Source organism: Eptesicus fuscus, chromosome 1, assembly GCF_027574615.1.
Source record: "Eptesicus fuscus isolate TK198812 chromosome 1, DD_ASM_mEF_20220401, whole genome shotgun sequence".
NCBI classification, from domain to species: domain Eukaryota; kingdom Metazoa; phylum Chordata; class Mammalia; order Chiroptera; family Vespertilionidae; genus Eptesicus; species Eptesicus fuscus.
This window is the reverse complement of record NC_072473.1, coordinates 39039422-39059317: the sequence shown is the minus strand read 5'-3', so window position 1 is coordinate 39059317 and position 19896 is coordinate 39039422. Positions and strand designations below refer to the sequence as shown.

General features: G+C 40.5%; 1 protein-coding gene across 1 annotated transcript in view; it reads right to left on the bottom strand.

The window, feature by feature from the left end:
• Window positions 1-19896, bottom strand: part of ATRX (ATRX chromatin remodeler) — a 291152-nt gene that overhangs the window by 5386 nt on the left and 265870 nt on the right. Inside the window, exons 31-33 of the mRNA XM_028137791.2 lie at window positions 2376-2525; window positions 1338-1463; window positions 542-637 (exon numbers count right to left, since the gene is read on the bottom strand). Of these exons, the coding sequence (XP_027993592.2) occupies window positions 542-637; window positions 1338-1463; window positions 2376-2525 (372 nt within the window). The remainder of the gene's footprint in view (window positions 1-541; window positions 638-1337; window positions 1464-2375; window positions 2526-19896) is intronic.

Sequence of the window (19896 nt, the reverse complement as noted above, 5' to 3'; positions counted from 1 at the left end):
CATGCGGCCGCCTCAGCGGCCGCGTGTCATCAGAAATGATTACGCGTGTCAGTGCTGACACGCATGTCATAGGTTCGCCATCACTGGAGGGCGAGGTGAGAACTGGGCGGTGGGGGACAAAGGGTAAATAAAGGGGGGCATCTGTAATACTATCATCATACATTTTTTAAAAAGCAGGGTACTAAGTTTTCCACTGTTGTACAAAGGTTGGCTATCTCTACAATAAAACTGTATTTAATTTGTGAAGCTGGTCATAAAAATATGTTTATGTAAACAATGCTTACATTTCTATGATTGATTGACTTCCTAATTTTTAGATTTCAGCCACTTCTCTTTTGTGCCAACATCTAGGTAAAACTGCTAAATTATACCTTGTCACTATTAATCAGTTTACTAGTGTCTTACTATTGCGAATCAAGTTATACGAATTATGCTCTTTTCCCCACAGAAATAGAGAAACAAACAATTAAAAATTGAAACAAATGGTGGGGGAAAGAACACAAATTTCAAGTTGGAGTAAGACAATTGCCAATTAACTTACTACAGCTGAAATTATATCTTCAAGAGGCTGAATCCTCACTGCTGCCATACTGTTTGTTGCTTCCACAACTTTTTCTCTTCCTTGATTTATGAGGTCCTAGAAGAATGTAAGAAATAAGTTAGTTTTAAAGTATAGAATTGCCAATTTATAGAATTGAAAAGAACAGCAAACTTCAGCATCAATAAAGTGGAATAAAACTCATCAGTTAAGGTCTTGTTAGGAAGATAAGAGTTTGGGTTTTATTGAACCAATAATTTAATAATTTAAATGACTCCGTAAGCACATTTTAAAAAGGAAACCACAGATTCCATTAAGTTATTAAATTATTGGTATAATAAAATCTAATCTTTCTTAGTTACTTCATAATTGACTCTAGTTTTAAGTCAATTATTTCATAATACTGGGCATTATCATATACTTAGTGTTGCATCTACATGGCATTAGTGTAAATCTATGTGTGCATTTATCCTACTTTCAAACATTAAACAAGTAATTTGTTTATTCAAAATATTTTATAACTGAAGAAAGTGCTATTTCCCTACTCAGTCATCTACCCCACTGTTCCTTAAATAAAATAATTCAAACTACATTAAATCAGGGCCTGATTCCCTTGTGCTCTAAACCACATTTTACTACACTATGCTGGGTCAAAAAGGTCAACAAATAAAATTTTCTTGGTCTATTCAGAAGTAATCTTTTGGAGAATGTGATATTCCTGCATAGGGAACCCTCAACAACAGGGCACTTGAAATTGCTTTTAATTCAAGTTAAACTACTTTTGTACTTCACAACTTACCTCCAGCTGTTGATTACTCATTGCTGACAGGGCTCCCAAATTGAAAGGAATATAAGGAGTTTGAGAGTTGAAACTGACAGGGGGAAAATTGGTCCCAGTTGGTATGTTGAAACGCATGGTCAGTCCCTAAAAACAAAAAATTATGTGCTTATCCACACTGTGATTTAAAACTTGAAATTCTACATCACCTACTGGTTTAGAAAAGAATCAATATTCTCAGATTTAGGAAATTATTAACACTCTTCCACACACAAACAAAACACCCTTTTCATCCAAAACCAAGATCTTATTACACAGAAAGCTTTAACCCCTAAAGGTGTACCCTTTTTCTGATAATTCCCAAAGAATGGAGCAACTAATAATTCTGATGAGACTCCTAACATCACATTAACATTAAAGAAGTTTGGTACAATGAGTTAGGAGTTTAAAAAGAATTCATGTATTAGGATAAGGTTTCCCATGCTCAGGCACATTTTTGCTCAAGTGGGTTGGTGGAACTATTCTTTTTTTTTCTTCAAGGCCGCCAAAAATTTTGGTTGCCTCCCCCCAAAAAAAATTGGGAGAGAGAGAGAAACATGGTGGAACTATTTTAAATGAAGTTGCTACTGAAGAATGACATTAATGTCCAATCATGAAATATTTTTGTGTTCTGATACACATTCAATCAAAATTTAGATTTGATAGCACACATGCTAAAACAATGTTTATTCTTTCCTACCTCCAAACTCTAAGCTCCTGTATGTCTGTTACTACAATGAGGGTGTTGATTGGAGTTAAGTGATGCTAAATATATACCTTTCCACTAATCGCTCAATTCAGCAAGTGCTAAGCAGAAATGGGGTTAATACTCTTTAAGTGGAAAATATTTCCTTCTCTCCTCTCTTCCCACTCTACCACCAAAGGTAGCCAATGCCTGTAAACAGACTCTGATATCTGGGACTTCGTTCCTGAAGACTCACTTATTCCAAAAGTGATCTTTTCTTCCTCAATGCTCTTTCAAATTACTAACAAAAACCAAAAAGCATTTCAAATATCTACCTTCTTCTCTGCTTCATACTCAGCCCAAGCTGCTTTTCTTTCTTCTTCAGTCAACTCTTCTTCTTCTTTGTGGTCCAAAAGAGAATCATGCTCATGATATCCTACAATGTGTTCTTTATGTATTTGAAGAAGTTCTGCAAGTATGGTGTCCTGTTTAAAGGGGTTGAAATAATAGAATTATTTCCTCCCTCTGGATCGTATTTGGTGTACTGTTAGACTAGAAACTAGAATGTGGCTGTTATACATGTTTCTGATATATATGATAAATTACCTAGAAAATAGTTGCTAAACATGCAAAACCAGCCTCTTATGTAAGAATTTCACATTTATATAGCATATTTTAGGGAGTCGATTTTTTAATGACTAATTTTCAGAGTTCAAGGGTTTTTCTCCAACTTTTAATTTTTATTTATTTTTTAAGAAAGAGACGAAAGGAGAGGGAGAGAGAGAAACACCAATGAGAGAGAGAAACATCTATCTGCTGCCTCCTGCATGTCCGCTATTGGGGATTGAGCCAGTAACCTGGGCACGTGCCTTGACAGGGAACCGAACCAGTGACCTCTTGGTGCATGGGACAATGCTCAACCAACTGGGCCACATTGGCCAGGGCACTTTTTTCCTAAATCTTTCACACGTATTTTGTGCTTTGTTCTAAGTTCATAATAAATGTTAACACAAGTCTTAGGAAATCAGAAATTACATTGGGTGCTTGTGTTAAAAATCATGGCTACTTCTATTTATACATTATTTAACAACTTTATTTTCACAATCACTTTAGCTATCAACTACTATGCTAACAAAAAACAAATCTAAATTAAACAGCTACAAAACAGTTTAACTGGAACATATAGTCCTTATATTTCAATTGTAGGAAAGTAAAATATAAATTGCACTGTTAAAGACACACTGACATACATTGTTTATCAATTTATTATAATAGTGCCCTTTCTCAAAGTCACAGTGTTTCTTAAATCAGTCTTTTAAAGTTAAAAAAATTAAAAGCTTAAAAATTGAGATCATTTATACATTCAGTGAGAACACCAAACTTGTGCTCTGTGTAATTATGATTATGAGAGAGACACACACAAAGAGAGACTAGGTAGAGGGGAATGTGTTACTTACTAATAAAAACAATTTAATATTCACAAGTTGTTTATTAAGAAATCACAGATGAAAACTTGAATATATAAAAGGCAAATCAATTCACTTCACAAAATGATTTTCCACAGCTTCTAACAGCAAGTTCCCTTAGAACAGGGGTCCTCAAACTTTTTAAACAGGGGGCCAGTTCACTGTCCCTCAGACCATTGGAGGGCCGAACTATAGTTTAAAAAAAAAACTATGAACAAATTCCTATGCACACTGCACATATCTTATTTTGAAGTAAAAAAACAAAACGGCAAAAATACCCGCATGTGGCCCGCGGGCCATAGTTTGAGGACGCCTGCCTTAGAACATACTTTCTAAATTGTGAATTTAGTGAAGGAACATAAATAATTACTGGCCAAAGGAAGGTATAGGGAAGTTTATAGAAAATTAAATTTAATGTGTATCTAGTAATCCTTATTGTCCCCATAAATTTTAGCATAGACAAAGCCCACAGTTGTAAATAATTTTATGTTCATATCTTTAACCACACCTAGAGTATAGGGTCCAACACATGGTAGGAAATCAAATGTCTGTTAAATAACTCAAGATGAAAATTTTAAATCATAAGGCCCTAAGTTTTTTTCTGTAAAACAGCAAATGCTGACACTAGTTCCAAATATTCTGACATTTGATCTCATGTAAACAACTTTTTATCTTGCTACCTCAATAAGTACCTGAAATAATTACTTCATAATTTCATGAATGGATTTTCTTAATGGATACTGCTGTTAATTTAGACTTTATAATTGATTTTGCTGTGCATGTGCTATTTCTTTTATTGAAAATAGAAAACATTAAAAGACAGTACAAATGAGAGAGCTCAAGAAAATCTACTGGTGGGATACATATATGTTAACAGATTTAGATCTTTTGGAATGTTAACTAAACATTTCTATCCTATACCAGTGTAGAAATCTGCCATCAAAGCTGACTTCTCTGGCCTATACCATATAGAACAGGCTTTATAATCACTAGACAGACCTCCAAAGTTCAGAGTTACTGACCAGGAAGGCACAGAGATAGGCCAGTCTGAACTAAATTCTTTTAAAAAATAATGCTTCTTTAGACATGTGTCTCCCATGCTTACTCCCCAAGCATAACAACAACAACAAAAAAGGTATATAATAAAACCAGATAACATTGCCAAATACAATTAGTAAATCAGCTGTTCTACAAAATACTAAATAAATTACAAGGTAGAAATGTTCTAAGAATAGTCCCTAATTTTACTTCTGTTTGGCAATGTGATATTCTTAAACATAGTAAAAAATCATTTCTCTAAGAAAGCAACCTGAAGGAAAGACCAAGAGAACTGTGCTAGAAACTGACTTTATTTTCAGCTATGCTACTGATTCTCTCTGTAACACTGGATAATAACTTAGTCTAGCTATAACTGTAAGTTAAATATGAAATACTCTTTGCACACATGTGTAACAGAATGACTGAGAATAGCAGAAATAACTCATATATACCCTTTTAAAATAAGGACTAGCTGAGAATAGAAGCTAAGTTTCCTGACTCCTATCCAGTGATCATCTATACCAGTGATGGCGAACCTATGACACGCCTGTCAGCACTGACACACGTAGCCATTTCTGATGACACGCGGCCGCTAAGGCAGCCGCATGCCGAGGATGAAACATTTGCTGCTCCTGAGGATGAAACATTTGCGAAATAATGTTTTTTCCTCAAAGTGACACACTACCTGAGTTATGCTCAGTTTTTTGGCGAAGTTTGACACACTAAGCTCAAAAGGTTGCCCATCACTGATCTATACTAATAAAAGGGCAATATGCTAATTAGACCCAACATCTTCCAGATATCCATCCAGACATCCATCCGGACAAAGCCTCGGTGGCGGAGACTGAGGCAGAGGCAGTTAGGGGTGGTCAGGCCAGCAGGGGAGGGCAGTTAGGGACGATCAGGCCAGCAGGCAGAGGCGGCTAGGAATTAGGCCAGCAGGCAGGGGAGCAGTTAGGGGCGATCAGGCCAGCAGGGGAGCAATTAGGGGCAATCAGTCCAGCAGGCAGAGGTGATTAGGGGTGATCAGGCAGGCAGGCAGAGAGGTTAGGGGCAATCAGGCAAGCAGAGGTGGTTAGGGATGATCAGGCAGGCAGGCAGGTGAGCGGTTAGGAGCCAGCGGTCCCGGATTGCCAGAGGAATGTCCGAGGGATCCCAGATTGGAGAGGGTGCAGGTTGGGCTGAGGGACCCTGCCCCCCCGTGCATGAATTTCATGCACCAGGCCTCTAGTCTTATATAATAAAAGCCTAATATGCTAAGTGTCTGGTCATCTGTTCCAACCAATCAAAGTGTAATATGCTAAGGCCGCTCAACTGCTCGCTATGATGTGCACTGACCAACAGGGGGCAGACGATCCAACCAGTAAGTTAGCTTGCTGTTGGGGTCTGGCCGATCGGGACTGAGCGAGACAGGCTGGACATGCCCTGGAGCCCTCCTATGGTCCCTCCCCAGCTGGCCAACCTCCCATGTCCCTCCCTGGCCCTGATCATGCACTGGTGGGGTCCCTCGGCCTGGGCTGCACCCTGTTGCAATCCGGGACCCCTCGGGCATGTTGGAGAGCTGGTTTAGTTCTATCATACTATAAAGAATGCCTGTTTTGTTGAGGCACAGTTCTTCCGTTTCCCAGATCTGTTCTCTGAGATAAAAAAGATAATCCCCTGGAGGATTCTGGGTGAGGGAGAAACCTAAGTAGGTCTCTTCTAAAAAATTACTTTTAACACTTTTGTAGTTTTTGAAGTTTTTTTTTAAAGAAGCATATGGTCCTTTTAAATTTTTAATTAAAGAAAATATAAAAACTGAAACAAATACAATTCTCACACACAAACTTGTGAAAGGCCAGCTCATGCTTAGCCTAAATCTGACATGACTATTTTACCATATTCATCTTCAAGAGATAGTCGCCTTAGGAAATCCCATTTCTAAAACCTTTTAATATCGTCTCCCCATCAATACCAGATTTAAGATCTATCCTATCTAGTCAACCATGATTACCTAATTAAGGTCAGATTGCACTGTCTTTCTTTTGACTTATAGTCAACTAAAATGCCAATAAGTGAAAGGAAAAGTGTATGTGACTTCGTTTGGATCATTAAAAAATGTTGGATCATGCCCGGCGGGCATGACTCATTGGTTGAGCATCGACCAATGAACCAGGAGGTCACTGGTTCGATTCCTAGTCAGAGCACATGCCCGGATTGCGGGCTCGATCCCACATGATCCCCAGTGTGGGACATGCAGGAGGCAGCCGATCCATGCTTCTCTCTCATCATTGATGTTTCTCTCTCTCTCACCCTCTCCCTTCCTCTCTGAAATCAATAAAAGTATTAAAAAAAATGTTGGATCCTTTTCCTAAACATTACTTCCCTTCAAACATCAAATCAAAAAACCATTCATATTGCTTCTACTGGCTACCACACTCACTTCTTTTCAAAGAAAAAAAAACTTTAATGAAAACAATGCTCATATTCTAATATAAAACCTAGAGATAACTACTGGTAACATTTGTTGTATATATTCCTCCACACATTTACACTTACACACACTTTTACATAAAAATGGAATTATACTTTACAGTTTAGAAATCTTTTCTGCCTTCATATCTTTCCATGGACATCATTATACCTCAAATACATCCTTCATCAATATTATTAAAGACATTTAACAATAAATATTATTAAAGACATTTAACAATAAGGTATTATGTCGATATACTTTATCATCTACCTAATTTTTTTCTCTTACTTAAGAGTTTATTAAAACATTTAGGCCACTTTTTTAAAATTTGCAATGAAACAGGGTAATGGATACATTTTAATGTATTTCAACCACTAGTTTGTACAATAATTATGCCGATAATTCTCAAGGACTTAGACAAGTATGTTTACCACAATTTTCATTTTAACAAAGGAAAGACATTACATGTACATTAACTGACTTTTATAAGAACACGATTCATTTATATAGTTCAGAAGCAGGAAAGCAGAAAGTTTTCTTTCCTTCAGAGTACTGCATGAAGCACAAATAAGAGAAAGAAAATACAGGATTTCTGAAACAAACTCCTTCTACATCTTTTCCCTTTTAAATTAATTGCAGCATACTGTCAGTACAAGAAACAGATGATGTGATTAAGAAGGCAAAAAAGTATTTGTAACAGGATCCTCCAAATATTTCTTTGGGAAAAAGTTTTGCAAAGAGTGAGTTACAAAAGTTAATAAAGAAAAATTTCATCCCAATATACAATACAATCAGTGGAGAGGTTTTTTGTTTTTTCCCCTTGAAGCCTGCATTTATATTAGTTGCTATAGTAACACTATTATTGAAAACAATACTGGGACAGAATCTATAATCACTAAGCCAACAGTCATCAAAATGAGGTTTAAATTACATCCAAATGTGTACCTTTACTTTTCTTTGTCTAAACTTTATTTTTCCTTAAATAAGTGAGAAGGCTTACAAACTGGGAAAAGCATGGGCTATATTCCACCTAACAACCTAAATTAGTTTAAGCTTTAAAAATGACTAGTTCAATTAATAAAACAAAGTTAATGATAAATTAAAAGTTAAAGTTAATTTATTTAGAAGTTTAAAGTATTTGGCAAGCTGACAAAAATTCCTATCTAATTAATTCTGAAATTCAACCTTGAAAATAAAATTTTTCAAAAACAATCAAGGGTTTGCCTGGGGAAGGGGGTGGGGGTTCACCATGTTTCAAAAATATTTTGCTTGCCATCACTTTGAATTTGAGTTCTATAATATCTGGAAACAAAACGTCACTAGAATACTTAAGTGCCATAGGACACATTAAAAAAGGTATGAAAAATTCCTTTTATTATCTAAACTAGGGGCCCGGTGCACAAAATTTGTGAACGGGGGGTGGCGGCAGGTAGGGGGAGTCCCTCAGCCGGGCCTGCACCCTCTCACAATCTGGGACTCCTCAGAGGATGTCCAACTGCTCTGCAGGATCAGGCCTAAACTGGCAGTCAGACATTCCTCTTGCAATCTGAGACCTCTGGCTCCTAACCGCTCACCTGCTTGCCTGCCTGATCGCCCCTAACCCCTCTGGCCTGCCTGCCTGATTGCCCCTAACCCCTTTGGCCTGCTTGCCTGATCGCCCCTAACCGCTTGCCTGCCTGCCTGACTGCCTCTAACCCCTCTGGCCTGCCTGCCTGCCTGCCTGCCTGATCACCCTTAAGTACTCTGCGTGCCTGCCTGATCGCCCCTAACCACCTCTGCCTCGGCACCTGCCCGCCGCAGCAGCCGCCTCTGCGGCTTTGTCCGGAAGGACGTCTGGAATGATGTCCAGAAGGTCGTTCGGCTGTCTGGTCTAATTAGCATATTACACTTTTATTATTATAGATAAGTCTAGATTCTTAGTAAAAAAAAATCCACAATATTCCTGGTGGAAAAAATTTCTACTTTCAAATTTAAAGACCATTAGTTCCCAAACTGCACTGGAAAAAAATTGCAACATATTTGAATATTTGATAACTAGATAGCTATTGAATGAAGTTCACATACTACCTTAAATCAGATTTTCAGGTCAAGCGCACATAACCTTTGCCAAATGGCATTTATAAATATATCCAAATTCCCAAATTGTAGATATGAATAAGATAGTGACAACTATAAAACTTGTCACTTTCAGGGAAAGGGCAGGACTGACATTGGTGAAAGGTAAAAGTCAGAGTCTCCTTTGATAAGAATGTTTTCTATTCAACTTAATATTTAAAGAACTATATTTAGCATTTAACTTTTAAAAATTAATTATCCATTTTACAACACATGCCAGTCACTGTTAAGTAGAGTGTCAGTCTAGATTTTAAATGACTGTAGTGACTTTTTAGAGGTTATAGTTTTTAAGTAGAGCCTGAACTGAAACTTAATTCTCAGGCTATCTAATCTGGAGTTCATATTATCTCTATACTTTATGAACACGGTTACATCCTTTAACTCAACTATAAGTGTGCTATAAAAAGAAAATACAAGAAACAGAAAATAGGAATGAAAGCAGCTACTTATTTGGCAGTCCAAATTACATCTTACAGAAAGAAAACATTAAAAGATAAAAGGTTTGGTTCAGTAGATAGAGCTTCGAGCCCATGGACTGAAGGGTCCCAGGTCTAATTCTAGTCAAGGGCTTGTACCTCGTTGCAGGCTCCATCCCCAGCCCTGGTTGGGCACTTGCAGGAGGCAGCCAGTCAATGTGAGAGAGACACATCTGATGTTTCTTTCTCTCTGTCTCTCCCTTTCCCTTCCACTCTCTCTAAAAATCAATGGAAAAATATCCTCAGGTGAGGATTAGAAAAAAAGATAAAAGGTAAAGTGCTAAAAAAAACCCCACATAAATAAGGTCATCTAGTGATTTGTACATTAACCAAATCTCCCCTTTCCCTTCCACTCTCTCTAAAAATCAATGGAAAAATATCCTCAGGTGAGGATTAAAAAAAAAGATAAAAGGTAAAGTGTTAAAAAAACTCCCACATAAATAAGGTCATCTAGTGATTTGTACACTAACCAAATCTCTTTCGCAATTTATATTCCTTTAGGAGTCCAAAATATTAAATTTCATGCAAAAAGCTTGCTCCTGGAAACATCAACAAATGAAGAGACACAAGTAAGGCATTCTCCTACTTAATTCCCCTAAAAGTATCACAGCTTCAATTTTTCAGTTCTTACTCCTAGAAATGTTACAAGACATATTTGCATTAGCCAATCTAACCAACTGAGTAACATACTGTAGAATATTAATATACAAATACTGTGGCACCTAGGTGTCTATATTAATTCAGGATCACTGATCATTCCAATATGTTAATTATGTCCTTCTGAACATGAAAATGAAAAAAGTGAAAGGACATACATACAGCCTTTCTTCCCAGATTTCTCTCTACAATTTCATGATGATATTGCTTATAATATAAACCAATATAATTTTGCTAGAATTACTGATTTAGTAAAAAGTAGATCTGTGTCAGCCTTCTGAATTTCAGAGGAAATTTTAATGGCAGGATTTAGTTAAAATAAAATAAAAATACTATCTAATAAAAAGGGAATATGCAAATTGACCGTTACACCGTCACAAAGATGGTGGCACCCAAAGCCACAAGATGGCAGTGCCCAGTCACCTCAGCCCCGCCGGAGTCCCCCAGTCCTTTCACAAAAAATGGGTTGCCTCAAAACTTGGTTAAGCTTCTTAGGACAAAAACCATTCATTGAAAAGGGAATTCCAATATTTATAAAAGTTTGGACTAGACAATTCAAGGTTATTTCCACTACAACCTTCTATGATTTTGTGATATTAACATTCTGAATTCACATAGTACCAGCTGTATTGTATGTAAGCAAATAAAGGAATTGCCATTATTATTAAATCAACTCATAAAACCACACTATTTGTATGTCAAGTACATTCTGTGTAATTTTCCTAATGGCTGGAGTTAATGCCCCTAAACCAGCAGTTGGACATCCCCCAAGGGGTCCCAGATTGGAGAGGTTGCAGGCCGGGCTGAGGGGCACACACACACACACACACACACACCCCAGTGCACGAATTTCATGCACCGGACCTCTAGTATGTTTATAACTGTGCAAATTGGGAAGTTTTATGTGTGATGGTTAAGATCACAGGCTCTAGTCCTTACCGGGTAGCTCAGTTGGTTAGAGTGTTGGCTCGATAACACAAGATTGCAGGTTCAATTCCCAGTCAGGACACATACAAGAATCTACCAATGAATACATAAATAAGTAGAACAACAAATTGATGCTTCTATCTCCCTTCCTCTCTCTCTAAAATCAACCAATAAATTTTTAAAAATCACAGGCTCTAAGAGTATTGCTATCTACAACTCTGGGTAATGATGGAAATGTTCTGTGTCTGCATTGCCCAATATGGAAGCTACTAGCCACATGTGGCTACTGAGCACTTGAAAATGTGACTAGTGTGACTAAAGAACTAAATTTTTATTTTAATTTATAATTAATTTAAATGTAAATAGCCACATGTAGCCACTGGCTCTTCAATTAGAGAGTTCAGATTTAGAGTATTACTGGGTTTTAAATCTTAGTTCTAACACTTACTAGCCCTATGTCCTTGAGCAAGTTATCTCTGAATCTCAACCTTCTGGTATATAAAATGGGCCTAATAAGGTATTTTCCATGTAAAAATTAAATTAGATACTCCATGTGTTAACATGCAATTATGCATTCAATTCAGCTTTAGAAAAATCTATAGAGAGGTGACTTGGATTCTGATCCCAGTTTTAGAAAACTGTTGTGATATGTTAAAATATAGAGCTAACTAGGGGTAAAAAGTCTTTGGCCTGACCTGGAAACCTGCCACATAGACTAGTGTTGTCTGTCTTCCTTATCGCAAAAATAAAAATAAAAATAAAATATATAGTTAATTAAAATTTTTGTACTGTGAAAATTTTCAAACCAGAAAAATAGAATGGATACTCATATACCTGTCACCCAGATTTATTGTTAATATTTTGCCACATCTGCCTTCTTTATTTTTACAAAGTATTTTATGTTATAAGATTATATTTCACTTGTTAATGCTTTAGTATAAATCTCTGAACTATAGACATTTCTTATATAACTATAATACCATAAAATTAATAACAATTCCCTAGCATCATCTAATACCACACCCATATTCAGATTTTACCAGTTGTCTGCAAAATGCCTTTGATAGGTGCTCTGTTCAAATCAGGTGCTTTTTTCAAATCAAGTTCCACTCAAGGTACACACACTGCATTTGGATGGTGTCCCTTTGTTAAGTTTCTTTTAATTTAGTACAGTCACCTCCCTTTCCTTCATTCTGGGTTTATTTCATAATGGTGTGTTTGAAATCCTGTCTACATATATAAAAGTCTAAGCGACCAAAAGGATGACCAGTCAACTGGTCGCTATGACATGCACTGACCGCTAGAGGGCAGACACTCAATGCAGGAGCTGCCCCCTCATGGTCAGTGTGCTCCCACAGCCAACCTCCCACGGCCGGCCAACCTCCTGTGGTCCCTCCCCCCACTCAGCCCCGATCACTGGCCAGGCCAAGGCACCCCACCCATGCACCAGACCTCTAGTCTGTTATATATTCTGTAAACTGGAAATTAAATCCAAAGGTTTAATTAGATTCATGGCAAATATTTCTGGTAGGACTTTTTTATAGAGGATGTGTAAAAAGAGAATAATGTATATATTTTTAAAAACAGGATAAGACAATGTATGAGGGAAAAGAAGTAATACGTATTGAATAATTGAGCTGCCGTGACCCATGAATGTGGAAGGGGGTCCTCTGAAAGGCTAACAGAAGTGATCTCTTAAAAGCAACTCATTTTAATCTGACGAGGAGGGTCAGACTAAGAATTTTCAAAGGAGTGCAGGATCCTTAGTCTTGCGCGCAGACCCACTGTCCGCACACTTGGGCTCTTTCCGACTCTGATTACTAAGCCCAATACATAGGAAAACCCAGTTAAGGAATACCCTGAAAGACTGCAGGGGGAAGTTGTTTTTCCGGAACCTGGGGAGCAGAGCTGGGTGTGAACATCGGAGAGGCAGCTCTGAGGCGCACACCTCCACAAACTGGTAGTGAGTGCCATAGAGGGAAAAAAAAAAAGCTAGAGAGGCCCGGAAGTCAATTCAGAAACACTGCCACCCAGGGACCGAAACGCTAATTGCCTCTGGTGTAATCCTACCTTATAATAGAGAAACATGCAAATTGACCGCACCTCCGCTATGCCCATGACTGGACCTGCCAGAGGCTGGGGGCGGGACTCCGGGTGGCCTATCCAGCTGTTGGGAAGACCAAGATGGCTGCACACAATCCTCTTAGTTCCGGGGGTCCGCGGGGCGATGGCCACCTGGGGGGGCGTGTCCGGGCCGAGCCAGGTGCTCCCCGGGGGTCCGCGGGGCAATAGCCACCCGGGGGGCGTGTCCGGGCCGAGCCAGGCGCGCCCCGGGGGTCCGCGGGGTGATGGCCACCCGGGGGGGGCGTGTCCGGGCCCAGCCAGGCGCTCCCCGGGGCGATGGCCACCCGGGGGGGTGTGTCCGGGCCGAGCCAGACGCTCCCCGGGGGTCCGCGGGGCGATGGCCACCCGGGGGGCGTGTCCGGGCCCAGCCAGCTGCTCCCGGGGCGGGGGTCCCTGGGCTATCGCCACCCTGGCCTAAATGGCTGGTGCTGAGAGGGATCAATGGGGCCGGTGGAAGGAGTGGGAGGTAGTTGACCATGGAGGGCATCTGCAGCAGCCGGATGCAGAGCTTGGGTCCGAGTTCTCCAGGTTGGCCTCCGTGGGGTCCGCGTCGCACCCATAGTGGCCGAGTGGGGACGCTGGCATCGTAGCCCCAGCACGAGGCCAGCTTCCCAAGCCAGGCTGTGGAGGGAGGGAGGGCCTCTGGGCTGGGAGCACTCCCCCACTCCAGTGGACAGGGCACAGCGAGCGAGCAGCAGAGAGCTACTAAAGGTGGTGGGTGTGGTGGCCTGGCTTCCAAGAGGCTAGCTTCAGCTGCTGTGGCCTGCGCTGAGGTGGCTGGTGGTGGGGGCAACTGCGGGGGCGCATCCGAGGCTGGGGCACTGGGAGACATGGGACTGCAGCCCAGAAAGCGAGGCTTCGGAGGACCTGGTCACCGACCCCCGGCATTGAAGCCGCCTCCTACAAGATGTATCCTAGCCTAGGTGTGTGGGAAGCAGGTTCAGGAACCTCTCCCTTTGCGGCACCAGAGCCCAGGCCTGCCAGCGCCCCAGAGGAGACCCCCACCAGGATTGGGGGCGTGACCAGCCTCCAAACTGCCAGTGACCCTAATCCAGGCCTGCCAGCGCCCCAGAGGAGATCCCCACCAGGATCAGGGAGTGACCAGTCTCCAAACCAGGGCGGCCATTAGCCCAGGCCTGCCAGCACCCCAGAGGAGACCCCTGCCAGGATTGGGGTCATGGCCAGCCTTCAAACTGTGGCGGCCCCTAGCCCAAGGAGGCCTCCTGGCCAAGGACACCTGAGTCTGTTCTTGACCTAGGGCCGGGCTCTCCCCGCAAGGGACTCAGAAGCCGCCAGAGTCTAACTGCCAGTCTCTGTCCACCAAAAAGTAGGGCCATCAAACCATTCAGTCTCAGTGCAGGCACAGGTCCATGGCTGACGGGGTGGAGGCCAGACCAAAACAAAACAGCAGAAACACCCTGCCCACCTGGGCGGGTACTGCTGTAGTCCATGTGGCCTGGGCAGTGTAGAAAGCGCTACCTTCTCCCAGGTCCTGTGCTGGCACCGCCGCCTCACTCACCCTCAAGCCCCCCTGAGTCCTGACAGCAAAGTGTGTGGGGCATTCTGCAGGAGTTGTGCCGTTCTGGGTGCTTTTGCCCAAAGACACACTTTGGGATGAATTCAGAGCCACATCTCATTTCCCATGAGACTGGAAGAACCATGTAAAAGGATTTTGACAAAAGCTTTCCACATCTCTTTTTATTCTTTTGAATCCATAAAACGACCTTAAAAAAAGCATTCGGGCCACCTAAAAAAGAATGCACTTTCTGGCCAGAGCACGCAGGATTCTTTTGCCCAACAGGTTAAAGGGAGCAGAGCTGGCACAGTGGGAATGGCCCTGGTGCCCTATGAGGAGACCGGGGGAATGGGGTTGCTGAAATTCCATAAGCCTCTTGCCACCTTCTCCTTTGCAAACCACACCATCCAGATCCACCAGGACTGGAGGCAACTGGGAATCACAGCCGTGATTTGGGACATGGTAAGCAAATCTTGAGGGGCCTCTGAAAACATCTGCAATTGATTATAAGACTGGTCTTTATTTAAAAAGAAATAAAAGAACAGCTTTGTTGAGATATAACCCATATACTGTACATGTCACCTAAAGTGTACAATGAACTGGTTTTTTAAAGTAAATTCAGAGTGGTACAACCATCACCATGCTCAATTTTTAAATATCTTCATGACCCATCCCCTCCAAAAAAAACTTCTACCCACTGGAATCACTTTCCTGATCATCTTCCCCAAAATAGATTGCACTTTAAAGGTGGGTAAAGGAAAGTTGAGGGAAGTTAAAACACTGCAAAAGGATATTGTAAGATGACAAAGCCCAAAGTGAAGATCATGTGTTTTCTTTAAAAAATATATATTTTTAAAATTTCAGAAAGGGAGAGGGAGAGAGAGATAGAAACATCAATGATAAGAATCACTTATCAGCCGAAACCGGTTTGGCTCAGTGGATAGAGCGTCGGTCTGCGGACTGGAAGGTCCCAGGTTCGATTCCGGTTAAGGGCATGTACATCGGTTGCGGGCACATACCCCGGTGGGGGTTGTGCAGGAAGCAGCTGGTCGATGTTTCTCTCTCATCGATGTTTCTAGCTCTCTATCCCTCTCCCTTCCTCTCTGTGAAAAATCAATAAAATATATTTAAAACAAAAAAAAAGAATCACTGATCAGCTGCCGCCCACAGGCCCCCTACTGGGGATTGAGCCCAAAACCCAGGCATGTGTGCCCTGATCAGAATCAAACCTGGACTCTTCAGTCCACAGGCCGATGCTCTCTCCATTAAGCCAAACTGACCAGGGCCATGTGTTTTCTTCAAGTTCTGCGTGGTTGTAATGGTCCCCAAATCTATACTAATAAAAGGGTAATATGCTAATTAGAGTGGTTGTCTTCCGGACATCTTTCCAGACAAAGCCGCAGTGGCTACAAAGGCCAAGGCTCAGGCAGCCATAACCAGCTGCAGTGGCAGCAGCATTGGGGATATGGGGGTGGTGCCTCCAGAGGGAGGCCAGACTGGGGGCCAAGGCACAGGCAGTTTGGGGTGATCAGGCTGATAGGGGAGGGCAAGGTAGGGGCAATCAGGCTGGCAGGAGATCAAGGTAGGGGCGAGCAGGCAGGCAGGCAGTGGGGTTAGGGACAATCAGGCAGGCAGGCAGGTGAGTGGTTAGGAGCCAGCGGTTCGGGATTGTGAGAGGGATGTCCGACTGCTGGAAGTTGGACATCCCCTGAGGGGTCCCAGATTGAAGAGGGTGCAGATTGGGCTGAGGGGCACACACACACCCCCTCCCCCCAGTGCACGAATTTCGTGCACCGAGCCTCTAGTCAAAAATAAATACGAGAAATTAAGACACGGCCGGCTTAAAAATCAGGACTGGCTTACAACACTGAGAAGCAGTGGAATGAAGGGAGCTGAAATACCGCCCAGACTGGGAAACAGCATACCAAACAGAATAATAGAGGAAGTGAATGACAGCTGCTACTGCACATTTTAGTCTTCCTATTTTTTATTTTAAATTCTTTTTTTAAATTTTATTAATTTTTTTATTCTAATTTTTTATTTTCATTTTTTGCATCATTTACTTAAGAAACTAATTTTTTTTTCTGTTTCCTCACTCGATTTTCACCTTTTTAATTATTACATTTTTATTTTCAATCAGCATTCTTATTACTATTATTTTACTTTTTTTTTTAAATGTCATTTGATTTTCTCTTTCTTTTATTTTGGGATTAGTGTCCTACATTCTATTTGCATCTTTCCCTTACAATCGTTTTACCCTATCTCAACACTAACATTATGCCATCACTCTCCTCCCAACCTTTCCCCTTTTGGTCTCCTGTTTATCTTAACCCTTTGTGGCTTTAGATTTTCCCTACTTTTTCAGTCTACCCTCTGCTAAAATTTCACCCTACTTATATATCTAATTCCCAACCCCCTGCTCCAAGTCCATATATACCTCCCTCTACGCTACCTTAAAAAATTGTTTTTCTCTCTGGCCTTTTGTTGTTGTTTGCTTGAATGTTGATTAGATTGAATTTTTATGCTTTCTTATGAGATTGTTTTGATTATTCTTTTTGGTTGGTTCTTTTGTTTGCTCTGTTTTTGTTTGTTTTTTACTTTTGTTTTCCCTTGCCTCACTCGATATTAGTTGGTGTTGCAGTTTGTATTAATCTCCAGGCTTGTGTTGCTGGAATTTGCTGGGATCAGTGGTTGGTATATTGGAGTTTACTCCCCTGATATATAGTTTGTTCCCCTTGTCTCTCTTAGTATCATTCTTGTCTCTCTTACTTTTTTTTTTCTTTTCTTTTTTTTCTTCTCTTTTCCCAAGTTCAGATTCACACTCTTTTTTTTTCTGTTCTTCCTTTTTACTCTTCCTCTTCCTCTCCTATTCCATAATTTGTCTTTCTCTGGTGGTCACCTTTATTGGAGGTTATTAATATCGTGAATACAATTCTGTCCAGTGCCTTGTGTGTTGTGCCTGGTTGTGTTGTATTTTGTACCTTTAAATCAACGCCGGAGAGAGAGAGAACTACATAAGCAGACATCCGGAGAAGAGAGACCATGTGGAGACAAAGAAATAGCCCGCATAGGAAAGAAAAGCAGGCATCACCAGAAAAGGAAGTAAACGAATTAGAGGCAAACGACCTATCAGAGAAAGAATTCAAAGAAATGGTCATAAGGTGGCTGAAAAGGATGGAAGACAAATTTGACAATATGAGTAAGAACCAAGAGGAAATGAAGAAGAACCAAGAAGAAATGAAAAATGACATCGCTGCTGTAAAGAATTCAACAGAAAGCATCAAGAGTAAACTAGAAGAAGCAGAGGACCGCATAAGTGAGCTAGAAGACAAGATGGAAAAAAATACCCAAGTACAACAGCTCCTAGAAACAAAAATTAGAAAGCATGAGGAGAGCCTAAGGGAAATTCGGGACAACACGAAACAAGACAACATCAGGAATATAGGGGTACAAGAAGGAAAGGAAACTGAGCAAGGAATAGAAAACCTGTTAGAAGAAATAATAACAGAAAACTTCCCTGATATAGGGAAGAAAAAACCCACACAAATCCAAGAAGCTCACAGAGTTCCAAGAAAAATAACGCCAAAAGACAGACGCCAAGGCACATTATAATTAAGTTGGCAAACATCAACGACAAAGTAAGAATCTTAAAAGCGGCCAGAGAGAGACAGACAGTTACATACAAAGGAACCCCCATCAGACTAGCAACTGATTTCTCAACAGAAACACATCAGGCCAGAAGGGAATGGAATGAAATATACAAAGTCATGCAAAGGAAGGGTCTGAATCCAAGAATACTGTACCCAGCAAGGCTATCAATCAAAGCTGAGGGTGAAATCAGGAGCTTCACAAACAAAAGAGGACTAAGGGAGTTATTACCACCAAACCAGCAATGCAAGAAATGCTAAAGGGTCTGCTGTAAAAAAAAGAAATAAGAAGCGAAGAGGGAACACAGGGGTAAAGAATAAAAATGGCAACAAACAAGTACCTATCAATAATAACTTTAAATGTAAATGGATTAAATGCCCCAAACAAAAGACATAGGGCAATGGATTAGATAAGAAAACATAACCCATATATCTGCTGTCTACAAGAAACCTCAGAAAAAAAGATGCACACAGACTGAGGGTGAAGGGGTGGAAAAAGGTTTTTCAGGCGAATGGAAATGAAAAAAAAGCTGGGATATCAATACTTATATCTGACAAATTAGATCTCAAAGTGAAGGACATAAAAAAGATATAAGGAAGGCCACTTCATAATGCTAAAGGGAGCAATCCAACAAAAAGAAATAACTCTGGTAAACATATATGCACCCAATACAGGAGCACCCAAATACATAAAAAAATCTACTGGAGGATATCAAGGGAGAGACTGACAGCAATACGATCATAGTAGGAGACATTAATACCCCACTATCACCATTGGACAAATCCTCTAAACAAAAACATCAATCCTAAATGACTCACTAGACCAGATGGAATTAATTGACATTTTCAGAACATTTCACCCCAAAGCCACAGACTATACATTCTTCTCAAGTGCACATGGGTCCTTTTCAAAGATAGACCATATATTGGGTCACAGACAAAGTCTCTTCAAATTCAAGAAGATAGAAATCACATCAAGCATCTTCTCAGATCACAGTGGCATAAAACTGGAAATCAACTACAATAAAAACAATTTAAAAAAATCAAACACCAGGAGACTAAACAGCATGCTATTAAACAATGACTGGGTTACCAGAGAGATCAAAGAAGAAATAAAAACCATCATGGCAACAAACGACAATGAAAACACAATAATCCAAAATCTATGGGACAGAGCGAAAGGAGTCTTGAGAGGGAAGTTCATAGCTCTACAAGCCTACTGCAAAAAACAAGAAACAATGGTAATAAATTACCTAACCCAACAACTCAAAGAGTTAGAAAGAGAGCAAAAAGAAAAGCCCAGTGTAAACAGAAGGAAAGAAATAATAAAGATCAGAGCAGAGATAAACGACATAGAGACCAAAAAAAAACAGTACAAAAGATCAACAAAACCAAGAGCTGGTTCTTTGAAAGAATAAACAAGATTGATGAACCT